The following is a 12447-nucleotide window of genomic DNA, read 5'->3' as shown; positions in this document are numbered from 1 at the left end:
AGTGTGAAGTGAGGAACCTCCCATCCTCTGTCCCTGTACACACAGTGTGAAGTGAGGAACCTCCCATCCTCTGTCCCTGTACACACAGTGTGAAGTGAGGAACCTCCCATCCTCTGTCCCTGTGCACACAGTGTGAAGTGAGGAACCTCCCATCCTCTGTCCCTGTACACACAGCGTGTGTGAACAGAGGCGGGTTCTGCAGAGCCCAGCATAGCGCTGCTCAGAGTTCAGGACTGAAGCCCTGAGAGAACAACGGTGGGCTGAGAAGTGCTGACCAAGGCCCGTCTTTCTCAGCCTTTCTGGAATGGCCGCCTCGACAGCTTAACTTCATATCCATATTTCTTTACAGTAACAGATGGCTCCATTTACAGACACAGACAGTGATGACAGAAATGGTCTTGGGAGTGAGGAGGGGACAACGTACACACAGCTTGGTGCAACTGTTACCCAAGGGAGAGACCCGGATCTGCTTCTTATTGCTTCTAGCCTGAACAAGCGACTGGAAGCCTAGGCCACGCCTCCCCTGGCAACTCTGGCTGGAGAGCCACTGGTGGGGGAAACACATTAGCTCCCTCACCCTCTGACCCAGCCCTCATCTCTCATTTCTGTGTGCACATTTAGATAAATTAAGCTTATTCTTACTTTTGCTTTTTTTTTAACCCCGCCTTATGGATTATATTGGAGACACCCTGTCTGGGAGGCTGAAGCATCAGAATGCAAACATCTCTCTCTAGTTTCATTAATGGCTGTATGAATGCCATATTTATGCAGCCCTTTTTGTAGCAATTTTTAAAGGAATGGCCACAATTTTCAAAATGTTGGTGCTACTATAAGCATGTCCCTGGGAGCTCTCTCCACTCACTCTGTATGGTCATTTTGTACACCATCCACACCGATGGCTTTATTCATTCATCATCATCCACCCACCCATGCATCCATCTATCTACCCATCCGTCCATCCATCCACCCATCCGTTCACCCATCCGTCTGCCCATCCATCCATCCATCCATCCATCCATCCATCCACCCATCTGTCCACCCATCCATCCATCAACCCATCCATCCATCTACCCATCTGTCCATCCATCCATCCATTCATCCATCCACCCATCTGTCCATCCATCCATCCATCCATCCATCCACCCACCCATCCATCCATCCATCCTCCCATCTATCCACCCACCTGCCCATGCACGCATCTATCCTCTACCCATCTACCATCCTTCCTATCTGCCCACACCCCTCTTTCCTCCTTTCCACCTCCCACATGCCTTTTCTTCCTTCTTTCTCACTCACTCCTTTCTCCTCCCATCTCTCTTCCACAGACATTTATGAACCTCTTCCAAAGTGGCAGAACTCCCCTGAGCATGGGATGCATCGCTGTTCTCTGTTTCCAGACAAGGCATCCAGGTGGAGCTGCCTCCTGAGCTCTGTATCACTTGAACCCATCCTTTCCCTTGAACCATCCAGCATGGCAGAGACTTAACAGTCCCGCAGATGATATCTATATGCCATTTTCTGACTGTGTTCAATTCTGTCACTTCCTAAAGACACTAGAATCTTTTCTCCCTCACCCCTACTCTGGCTCGCGTTTGGCCACTGTCACCTTTAATAATAACTCACTATGTAGACCAGGCTGGCCTAAAACTCAGAGATCTGTCTGTCTCTGTTGGAATAAAAGGTGTGGACACCATACCTGGCTATACTTAACATGTTTTTTCTCTAAATGTTGTTTGTTTGTCTAGTTTTATATATATATATGAGTGTTTTGCCTTAATGTCAGCCTGTGTCATGTGCCGTGCCTTTTGGGAGCTGGTCCTCTCCTTCCACTATGAATCCCGCGGACTGAACCCAGCTCATGAGACTTCCTGCTGGGCCGTCTAGCCAGCCCTAATGATTCACCAGTTCCCTCCTCACCAGCGTGTCCTATTTCGGGAGGATTCATGGTGACATTCCAGACACATGCAACCGTAGGAGAGAAAAGAGCCCGATTACCTTTGTCGGAACCCGACATTTCGATGCTGAGGTCCCTAAGCAGCTGCTCTGTTTCCTCCAGCCAGGACAAGGCCACTCGCAGAATGTCCAGGACAGCCTTCTGAAGCCCTGCCACGGGCGGGCTGAGCTGCAGGTGCTGAAGGAGCCCCACCTCCTTCTTCAGGTCGCGGCTGCTGCACGATTTCCTCATGCAAGCCTGAGAACAGACAGCTCATGAATAGACAGACCCAGCGTCTATAAATGGTCCTGGTGTGATTGGCCTGTGAGGAAGGAGATCTCGGACTTGGCCAGGAAGCAGTCATGAAGCTACCACTTCCCTGGGGTGTCCCAGCTTCATTCAGTTTCTTTTGGCAGCCTTTATTTGCTCCCATTTTAATTTGGCCTCAGTGTGTGTGTATGTGTGCGTGCGTGCGTGCATGTGTGTGCATATGTGTGTGTGTGCGTGTGTCTCTGTGTGTGTGCATGTGTGTGTGCTTGCGTATGCATGTGTGTGTCTGCGTGTGTGTGCATGTGTGTATTCTCCTCTGTCGCTCTCATCTTATTGCCTAGGGACAGTGTCTCTCAGCGGTTCACCAGTTCACTATTTCAGCTAGCCTGACTAGTCAGTGGGCTCGTGGGATTGCCTGTCTTCACCTCCCAATGCTGGAATACAGCACCTGCAGCCAGGCCTGGCTACTTTACATGGGTGCTGAGGGTTTGAACTCAGGTCTTCATGCTTGCACAGTGAGCACTCTATCCACCAAGCCATCTCCCAAGCCCCTCTTTTGAGGGGCACAGGGGGCTCCTTTTTAGGCTGTGGAATGCCAAACTGCTGCGTCAATCTGTCTGACGCGAGAACCGAATCTGGCTACTTTGAGCCATCAGAATTCCTGTCAAGATCAACACGCGCGCTGGACAGAAAGTGCCGTTTCCTGACTTGTTTGAAAGACCGCTGACGAGCCAACATTTGCACAAAACTCCCCAAATAGCAGCTTCTGATTGCAAGACAAGCTGAGGCAGCTGCGTGCTCTAACTGCTCAGGGTAGGGGCACCAGGGGGCACCCCGGACCTTCGCCCCGCCTCTTCTAGAGGGGAAGGCAAGGGGCTGGAAATAGTTTGCATGGTTGGGCCAGAAAAGGAGGATGTTGAGCAGAAACATCTGTTTCTCTGTCTCTTTCTCGTGTATCTGTGTATGTGTGTGTGTGTGTGTGTGTGTGTGTTCATGCACGCGTGTTCATGTGTAGGCGTGGAGGTAAGAGGATCAGGTGTGGCTCCTCGGGGGCCATTCGCTTTGCTTTTTGAGCTAGGGGCTCTCACTGGGTAGGGTAGCTGGCTGGCCAGTGAGCCCCATGGAGGTACCTGTCTCCACCTGTGCTGGGATTAACAGATGCGCGTGACCATGCTCGGCTTTTTTATGTGGGTCTAGGGGTCACCCTCGGGTCCTCGTGCTTGCAAAAGCCACCATTTCACCAACTGAGCCATTTCCCCAGCTATGCTTTCTTTTTTCTTTTTTTTTTTAAATGTCCAGAACTGGGGACTCCCCAGAGTTGGTACAGACATCTCTTCCTGTCTCTGAGGAGTTAATTAGTTTCAAGACAAAGATGCCAAAATCTGAGGAAGTTCAAATCCCTCCATAAGGGGCATGGCGTTTGTGTACAACCTACACACGTCCTTCTGTAAACTCTAAATGGCCTCTGGGCAACTTACCATACCTAACACAATGTACATGCTGGGAGAAAAGTGACCTGAAAAATGTCCGAGTGGAGAAGGGCTTTGGTGGCCTGCTGTGCACGAGGTCAAAGCTTTCATTCCTTGCAAACAAAAGCAAACAGCCCACCCCAAACAAAGTCAAAACTTCCCTGGTACATGACTGACTTTTGGGGTGTCTGTATGCAGCCAGAGGTCAATGTCGGGGTCTTCCTCAGCCACTCTCCACCTTGCTTTAAGGACATTTTTTGGCACATTTGGGACAAGGTCTCATGAAACCCAGCATGGCCTCAGCCTTGCTGTGTAGCCAAGAATGACCTTGAGAATGACATTGATCCTGGAGCCTTCACCTCCCAACCATGGGGATTAGAGACCTGCCTCAGCAAGCCTGGTTTTCTGTGGTGATGTGATCAAACCCAGGACATCATGTATGCCAGGGCTTAACTACACCCCCACCCCATTTATTTTTTGGCAGTGTCTCTCATTGAACCTAGAGCTAGCCTATTTGGCTAGATTGGGTGTTAAACAAGCCCCAGCATCTTTCTGCACCTGCTTCCCCAAGAATTAGGGCTACAGGTGTGTGCTGCCCAGCTTTTTAATGTGGGTGCTAAGGTTCGAACTCAGGTCCTCGTGCTTGTGCAGCAGGCATGTTTCTGACTGAGCTATATTTTGAGCTGAATTGAGAAAATGAATCTGTCCGTGTTCAGTGTGGATGGCACTCTTTTCCTTTGCTATTTTTGGTCCGCAGATGTGAGATGCTGGGCACAGCGGGCTGACACCACCTGAAAAGGGTCGGCCATCTTTTTCTGGCCGTATCCACTTTCCCTCGGAGGCATTTTTTGAGTGGAAGGTTGATTTATGAAAGGAGACTGTTTCTCTCCAACCTGCTCCAGAAATCAGGACCATTTCTAAGCGAGCAGCCGAGAAGGGGGTGGCGAGCCTGTGAGGTCAGAGGCTACCTGGCAGCTGCTCAGCTGTGCCCTCAGCTTCTCCATGTTCTCCGTGGTCTCCTCCCGCTTGGAGGTGCTCAGAGTCTCCTTCTGCAGGGTCCATTTCCTCTGCTGGAAGCTGAGGTTGTCCTCGGTGACCTGCACGATCCTCTCTATCAGCTGGCGGGGGAGGGGGACAAGGAGGAAGATGTCTCAGGGCAGCGTGTCCCGTGAGGCAATGGTTGCAGAAGGGCCGCACGGATTCTGCCTCAGTGGGCCAGAAGGAAGGCCCTCAGACGATGGCTCTGAAGGACACATTGCCCAGAAACTGCAGGTCTGTATCCTCCCTCTGAATCTGTTCCAGATACTGCCACGCTTGTACCAGTGACTCTTGACACTAAGCCAGGTGTCCTGTGTGCCTTCACAGGCTGGGTTCTCCTCTAACTGCCCACTTGTGTTTTTTCTGTGTTTGATGTATGTGTGTGTGTGTACACATGTGTGAGAGTATGCATTGTGTATGTATGTGTGTGCACGCACATGTGTGAGAGTATGCATTGTGTATGTATGTGTGTGCACGCACATGTGTGAGAGTATGCATTGTGTATGTATTTGTGTGTGTGTGCATGCACGCACATGTGTGAGAGTATGCATTGTGTATGTATGTGTGTGCATGCACATGTGTGAGAGTATGCATTGTGTATGTATGTGTGTGCATGCACATGTGTGAGAGTATGCATTGTGTATGTATGTGTGTGCACGCACATGTGTTAGAGTATGCATTGTGTATGTATGTGTGTGCACGCACATGTGTGAGAGTATGCATTGTGTATGTATGTGTGTGTGCACGCACATGTATGAGAGTATGCATTGTGTATGTATGTGTGTGCACGCACATGTGTGAGAGTATGCATTGTGTATGTATGTGTGTGTGCATGCACATGTATGAGAGTATGCATTGTGTATGTATGTGTGTGCACGCACATGTGTGAGAGTATGCATTGTGTATGTATGTGTGTGTGCATGCACATGTGTGAGAGTATGCATTGTGTATGTATGTGTGTGCACGCACATGTGTGAGTATGCATTGTGTATGTATGTGTGTGCACGCACATGTGTGAGAGTATGCATTGTGTATGTATGTGTGTGTGCACGCATATGTGTGAGAGTATGCATTGTGTATGTATGTGTGTGTGCACTCATATGTGTGAGAGTATGCATTGTGTATGTATGTGTGTGCACGCACATGTGTGAGAGTATGCATTGTGTATGTATGTGTGTGTGCACGCACATGTGTGAGAGTATACATTGTGTATGTATGTGTGTGCATGCACATGTGTGAGAGTATGCATTGTGTATGTATGTGTGTGCACGCACATGTGTGAGAGTATGCATTGTGTATGTATGTGTGTGTGCACGCACATGTGTGAGAGTATACATTGTGTATGTATGTGTGTGCACGCACATGTGTGAGAGTATGCATTGTGTATGTATGTGTGTGCACGCACATGTGTGAGAGTATGCATTGTGTATGTATGTGTGTGTGCACGCATATGTGTGAGAGTATGCATTGTGTATGTATGTGTGTGCACGCACATGTGTGAGAGTATGCATTGTGTATGTATGTGTGCGTGCACGCACATGTGTGAGAGTATGCATTGTGTATGTATTTGTGTGTGTGCGTGCACACACGCGTGTATGTGTAGGCCAGAGGACACTTTGGTTACCGTTACTATTCCTCATGTGCCATCCACCCTGTTTTATTGAGGCAGGGTATCTCATTAGCCTAGAACTTGCCAAGTAGGCTAAGACTGGCTGGTGGGAGACCCCAAGTCCCTGGGATCCGCCTGCTGCTCCCCAGGATTGGGGTTACAAGCCTGCATATCGCACCACACAGACCTTTGCGTTTTATGTGTTTCAGGGATTGAACTCAGGTCCTCGTGCTTGTGAGTCAAGCACTTTCCCAACTGAGCCATCTCTCTAGGCTCCACTCACGGCTTCTTATCTGCCCTTGGCCACAAAGGGCTGAAAGATAACAGGGCCAGCACCCCAGAGGCCTGTCCCATCTGCTGTGGCTATCTTCCCCTTTGGAAGGGATCAGCCAAGGTATGTGGCCCGAAGCCAGGCCACCCCTCCGCTCACAGAGCATCAGTGTGTCTGGTGACCAGACGCGAGTCTGCCTGGATGGACTTGATTTCCACAAGTAACATGTCGAGGGATTTCAAACCAGCTTTCACTTCAAAAGCCAGGAAATCCCCTAAAATCAAAACAAATCTCTGTGGTGTAGCAACAGTGTGAAGAAATATGTGTCACTAACAAAAACAGAAGCATATGCTCTCAGGGTCTGGCATCCAGATCCCCCGAGACAGACGCGAAGGAGTCACGTGGCCGGAGAGCCACACTAACCTGCTGGTCGGTGACGGGCTTGTCACGGAATGGCTTTGTTTTTCCGAAAGTGGCTTTGATGACCTGGCTTCTGAAGTGCTCCAGCTGTGACACAAAGAGGGTGACAGGTCGGGGGGGGGGGGGTTGTTGGGACCGAGGCAAGGCTGAGATGGCGTCTCCACCTCTGGGTCCAGGCCACACCACTGAACGGCCATTCAGGGCTCTGAAGCACTGGGCTGCAGAGCCATAGACAGAACAGAGCTGGCTGCAAGTATGTCTTAGTGCCCGGCCCGACCCAGGCACCCGGTCCCTGTGCATATGTCCCGCCCTCCAAAGAGCCCCTTGCTGTCAGTTATCCAACGGGAAGCCTGCACCCAGGAGTGCTTGCTCATAATTGCTAGGCTGTGAAATAAGCATCGAGGCTGTCAGTCCCAATACGTTTGTAACCAGCATTGGCGATGGGAGAAGAGAAAGCAACTTCTGTCTCCAGGGGCCTTGGACGTCAACCGTCCCAAAGCCCCTGTCCATTGTAATTCATTTCTGTGACCCTAGAGTCAGCACAGTGTAGGCACGGAATGGGCACTCAGTGGGTGTTTGCTGGGCACTGGGACATGGAAACATACAGGTCAGACCTGTAGATGGTACCCAGTGCCTCCCATGGGCTGGAGTTTTCAGCTTCGGGTGAAGGGGATCAGATCAGCCTGTGTGTCAAGTCAGAGCCTAGAGAACCCCAATTCTAATGTTGCCCAGACTCTGTCAGGAGACAGAGGCTAAGAAGCCTGGTTGAGAATTTACTCCCACAGCTGTGCTCCACTGGACAGATGTGGGCATTAACGAGTAACATCCATCTATCCCCAAGAGGATGCGGAGGGCCACCAGATGAAGCCAGAGTCAAGGTGCTCAGAGACCTCTGGGCTCCAGGGAACCAGACATGGTGATAGTACCAAAGACCTCCAAGCTAGGAGCTCCAAGCTCTCCTGGCCCAAGGAAGGGCCAAGCTGGTCGGGAAGTTGGTGAGGTGAGGAGGCCCTGTGTGCGGGGCCCCTGGTGCCACTGGAGAGACTGTTTGTGGGGATGAGTGCCCACAGTGGGAGGTGACAGGAGCTCAGGAGGTGTGCTGGGTGCTGGTGACACTGGGCCGGGCTGTGGTGATGTCAGCTAGGCAGGGCCTTGAGGTAAAGGGACAGCGAGAAGGCCAGGAGGAGGGAGAAGGAAGGCTGATTCCCTCGCTCTGCAATCTGTGCGTGGAGCAGTCTCAGGACCCTCTGGGAAAGAGCAGAAATGAAGGCCTTCAGGCAAGGGGCACAGGCCATGCACTCACATCAGGTGTATTTTGTAGGGGGAGCTGAGGGGGCAGCTCAGGGACATAGACTGGCAAGTCTGGGCGATGGGACAAGGGACTGAGGACCTAATAGAGGAATCGCAGATGTGATGGGTTATTTGATGAGGGCCTCTAATGGCCGTCCAGTGATTAGCACCGTCTAATGGAGTATGCCTCTGAGTCCCGAGTGTGGGGACCAAACCTGGTTACAGTCTGGATGGTGGGAAAGGGAAATCCTCGTGGACTTGGTGCTGGGTGCTCTAGAATTATGGTTCTTAGCCTTTGGGGGTGGCTCGGAGCCCTTCTGAGACCATGCTAAGCACTACAGTAGACCCTTCTCCCAGACACAGAAACACAGAACCCTGAGAGTACAAAGAGAGTTTTGAGCCAGGTGGGGCGTCAGGAGAGTTTCCCACAGAGAATTCTGGACAGCTGTCCTGGGTGGCTTAGGTTTCTGCTCGTGGCTTTTCATTGGCTCTCCCCAGTCCCTTGGTAAAATCTTGGGGGCATCTTGTGTCTTTCACTGTGGGACCCTGTGCCATGGAAGGCCCATTGGCTATCTTGGACCAGAGCAGTGGAAGCTGGCCTTTCCTGCCCAGCTGGCCAAGGGCTCTGTCACTATCCTGCCCAGGACCTTCTCTGTCTGGTGGGGACTTTGGATACTCAGGGCTTACTTATTAAAAAACAAACGCATTTCCTTAAGGTCACTATGAATCTGCTGGGGTTCCCTGGGGGCGGGGAGGCCAGAGTAAACAAATTTGGCAACTGAAATTATGGGGAGAAAGTTCTAGAAACATCCCAGAGAGGAAGAGGGGGTGGGGTGGGAGTGGTGGATATGGGCCCAGGGGCCCAGGGGCAGAGTCGGCTGTCTGGCCAGGGTCTTGGGTCACAGCACACTATTGGAGTGAGAGCTGCCCAGCAGGAGAAGGATGGAATGGTACCACCTTCTGGCCTTAGGTATCACACCCCACCCCACCCCACCCTGACACCAAAATTGGCTACCTGGGTGTAGGAGACCCCCGGGGGCACGTGGCCCAACAAGGAGGGCTACAGGATGCTCCTACCTGGCCTACTGCCCTTTCCAAATTGATTTTAATGAGGCTCTCTCTGTTCCCCATTTCTTGCAGCTGAAGCAATTTCCTTCTGGAATCCTCCTGAAGCTTCTCTTCAACCTGAAAGGATGATGAAGGTGTGTGCTGTCCGCAGCTAGTGAGGTCATAAGGCAGTCTGGGGAGACCCCTCGAGGCTAGCCAGTAGCTGTTGGGGGGTCAAAAGGGAGTACAGTGCAGAAGCAAGCTTACAAGGCACTGTCCCCTAGGGCCAAGGACCAGGCTTAGGTCCCTGGGCTCAGCCAGGCTAATCCTACCCCAGGCTTGAACCCAAGGGCAGCTGCTAATAAGTCATGTGACTTCAGAGAGTTATTTTGCTGGGTCTGTGACTCAGTGTTCCATGGGGTGGGGGGAGGGGGTGTTACCAGGGCTGCCTTGAAGAGTTACTGTGGGGTTAGGTGTTTGGAGCGGCCATGGTATGTCCTAAGGGGTCTCCATGTTGTGTTAGGGTTTGCTGTCTCTTACAAAGCTGGAAGATAAGCCGCCATTATTCGGACACCTCAAGTGACCTGTCCACAGCAGGCTTTATTAGATATGCTGTCCTGGCCACATCACCAGCGGGGGCCGCACGAGGCTAGCCAAGCAAGACTTTGAAAGCTGGAACTTGCAGAAGCAGTTTAAAAGGGATGGGGACAGGAGCCTGGCGATTTATTCCCGCCTTGTAAACCTGAGCGTGCTCAATGCTGCCCTCTGCTGGCCATTGTGGGGCACGGCTGCATCTCCAATCACGCAACAACTTTTTTCAAATTAGTAGATGTTAATTAGGTAGAATGGGCTTCTTGATGGCATGTTAACACACTTATTCCTCGCCACCCTCTCTTGACCTCTTCCACATCAGCTCCTTCCTCTTCCTGACATGTCCCTTCCCCTTCCATGAGGACCTCGGCTCTAGCGTGGATTGGAGGGGCAGGGTGGGGCGAGGGGGGTTGCTCCTCAAGGGTTTCATGCTGACACAGTCACACAAGCCTCTTATTGGGGTCTTGAGGGGGGGGTGAAAAGATATCATACACCTGTAGGAGCCAGCCATGATAAGCTAAATATGAACAGATCACCCAAAGGAAGTTCTTCCAACCATTATCACCTGCCAGTGTAGGACTCAGTCATGATAAGTTTAATGGAGGCCTGCGTCTCAGTAGTTTACCCTGAAGCAGTACCTGGTTGCAGGAAGAATCACAAACTGAGATTACCTGGGCACCACCCAAGAACAAACCATCCAAAGAAATTCCTAATGTTCTAACTAGGATCACCTGCCAACACACTCACCAGGACACCCTAGACAGATGTCAGCCAATCAGGGGTCCTGAACCTCAGAAACCCATCACCCCCACCTATACTACTATAAAAACCCAACTCTAGCTGAGCTCGGGGCTTTCCATTTATTCCAATAGTTGGATACACCGAGAGACAGAGTTTACAAACTTGCATAAAATAAAGGCTCTTTGCTTTTACATACGGGACTCGGTCTCCTTGTTGTCTTTTGGGGGGACTTTGTGGATTTGGGCATAACAACACCCAGAACCCTTCAGAACTTTCTTCAGAGCTCCGTGGGACGGCAAAGAGCCTCTTAGACCGAGGCTGCTTGAGAAGACTCCTTATAGCTTAGGTCTTCATGGTTTTCCCTGCAGGTCTTCCTAGGTCTAAGAAATCTGGACAGCCGTGCTTGGCCTTGGATTTGTTCTGTGTCCCTCATCCCCGTGGTCTCCTCCCTTCTCCCCAGCTCAAAACCTTAGAGCCAGCCTCAGCCACAGCCCAGTTCTGCCCTGACCCGCAAGTGTCCTGCCTGCCCTGTCCCTCCACACTGGCACAGAGAGGGTATTTAGAGGGGCATTTAGTCCACAGAGACTAATCAGGTCCCTACCCTGGCCACAGCTCAGGCTGGGCACTGGGGACCTTGGGCCTGAGATTTATGTTCCTTCTAGTGCATTCTTCAGGGTACTGCTGAGAGTCACCCAGATATGTCTGCAGCAGCTTCCTTCCATGAGGCCTGGATGACCCGGGCTGCCTGATACCATGGCCACAGGCCATGTCTGGATATATGTGACATGTGATTAGGGACAATGAACACATCCTTGCTCAGTGGAGGATGTGGACTTTCAATTGAATTTAAAAATAGCATTTTATTTTTAAATATGAATATGGAGAGGTTGAATTTTAAAACGAATTTGATTTCAGTTTCAATAGTCACACATGGCTAGTGGCTGTGCCATAGTGATGAGTCACCTAGATGGGGCGGGGCTGCTGGCTTGTTTTTTTTTTTTGTCCCTTTCAGAGTGCACGATTTCACATGAGCTATTTTGCTCCGAGATGCCTCCTCAGCCCTCACTCCCTCATCCGGCACATGGACACGATGGTTTCCAGACCTGAGGGTGGGCTGAGTGAAAAGGCAGGATGCCTGTTGCAATGCCAGAAGCAGCATTGTCACCACGGTCGTGGCTAGTCACAAACCCAGCATGGCCAATGCCTGGGTCAGACCCTTCAGGTGCTCCTCTCTGCATTCAGTACACAGCCCAAACGCCAAACTTAATCAAAAAACAAAACAAATAAAGCCACCAAGTCTAAGACGCAAGAAGCCCATAGGAATGGGAACAGAGTAAGGAAGAGGCGTTCACCCAGGAAAAGTTGTTGTACATTAACTGTGAGCCAAAGGGAAAGGGAATCTCAAAAAACAGCAAGGGAAGACTGGTTACATAATAACCATCCCACAGTAAGAGTAATTATGTAATAGTTAGACTTATAGTCAGGAGACAATAGACGATAGACAGAAAATCACTGTCAACCGAGAAGTCAGTGCACAGTCAAAATATGTTCAGAGAAAGAGGGGTAATACATATACATGCACACACCAAACACACACACACGCACACACACCAAAGCACACACTGCACACACACATGCCACACACATGCACTCCTGAGAGACTTGGTCATCAATAAAGCCTAAATCCTTAAGGAAATATTATTTTAAGCAGAAGAGAAAGGACCCTGGATGGTTACCCAAGGATGCAGGTGGGTGTGAACACAGAGTG

The 12447-nt window shown here is 50.8% G+C and overlaps 1 protein-coding gene across 1 annotated transcript in view; it reads right to left on the bottom strand.

Moving 5' to 3' along the window:
• The window catches only part of Fhad1 (forkhead associated phosphopeptide binding domain 1), a 111415-nt gene that overhangs the window by 55305 nt on the left and 43663 nt on the right, over positions 1-12447 (bottom strand). The window contains exons 10-13 of the mRNA XM_041652248.1: positions 9378-9485; positions 7014-7097; positions 4641-4790; positions 1996-2191 (exon numbers count right to left, since the gene is read on the bottom strand). Of these exons, the coding sequence (XP_041508182.1) occupies positions 1996-2191; positions 4641-4790; positions 7014-7097; positions 9378-9485 (538 nt within the window). The remainder of the gene's footprint in view (positions 1-1995; positions 2192-4640; positions 4791-7013; positions 7098-9377; positions 9486-12447) is intronic.

This window comes from Microtus oregoni, unplaced genomic scaffold (assembly GCF_018167655.1).
Source record: "Microtus oregoni isolate MIOR12 unplaced genomic scaffold, Mior012 000005F_ref0000423, whole genome shotgun sequence".
Taxonomy (NCBI): Eukaryota; Metazoa; Chordata; class Mammalia; order Rodentia; family Cricetidae; genus Microtus; species Microtus oregoni.
The sequence above is the reverse complement of the archived record's forward strand: the minus strand, read 5'-3'. Positions and strand labels throughout refer to the sequence as shown.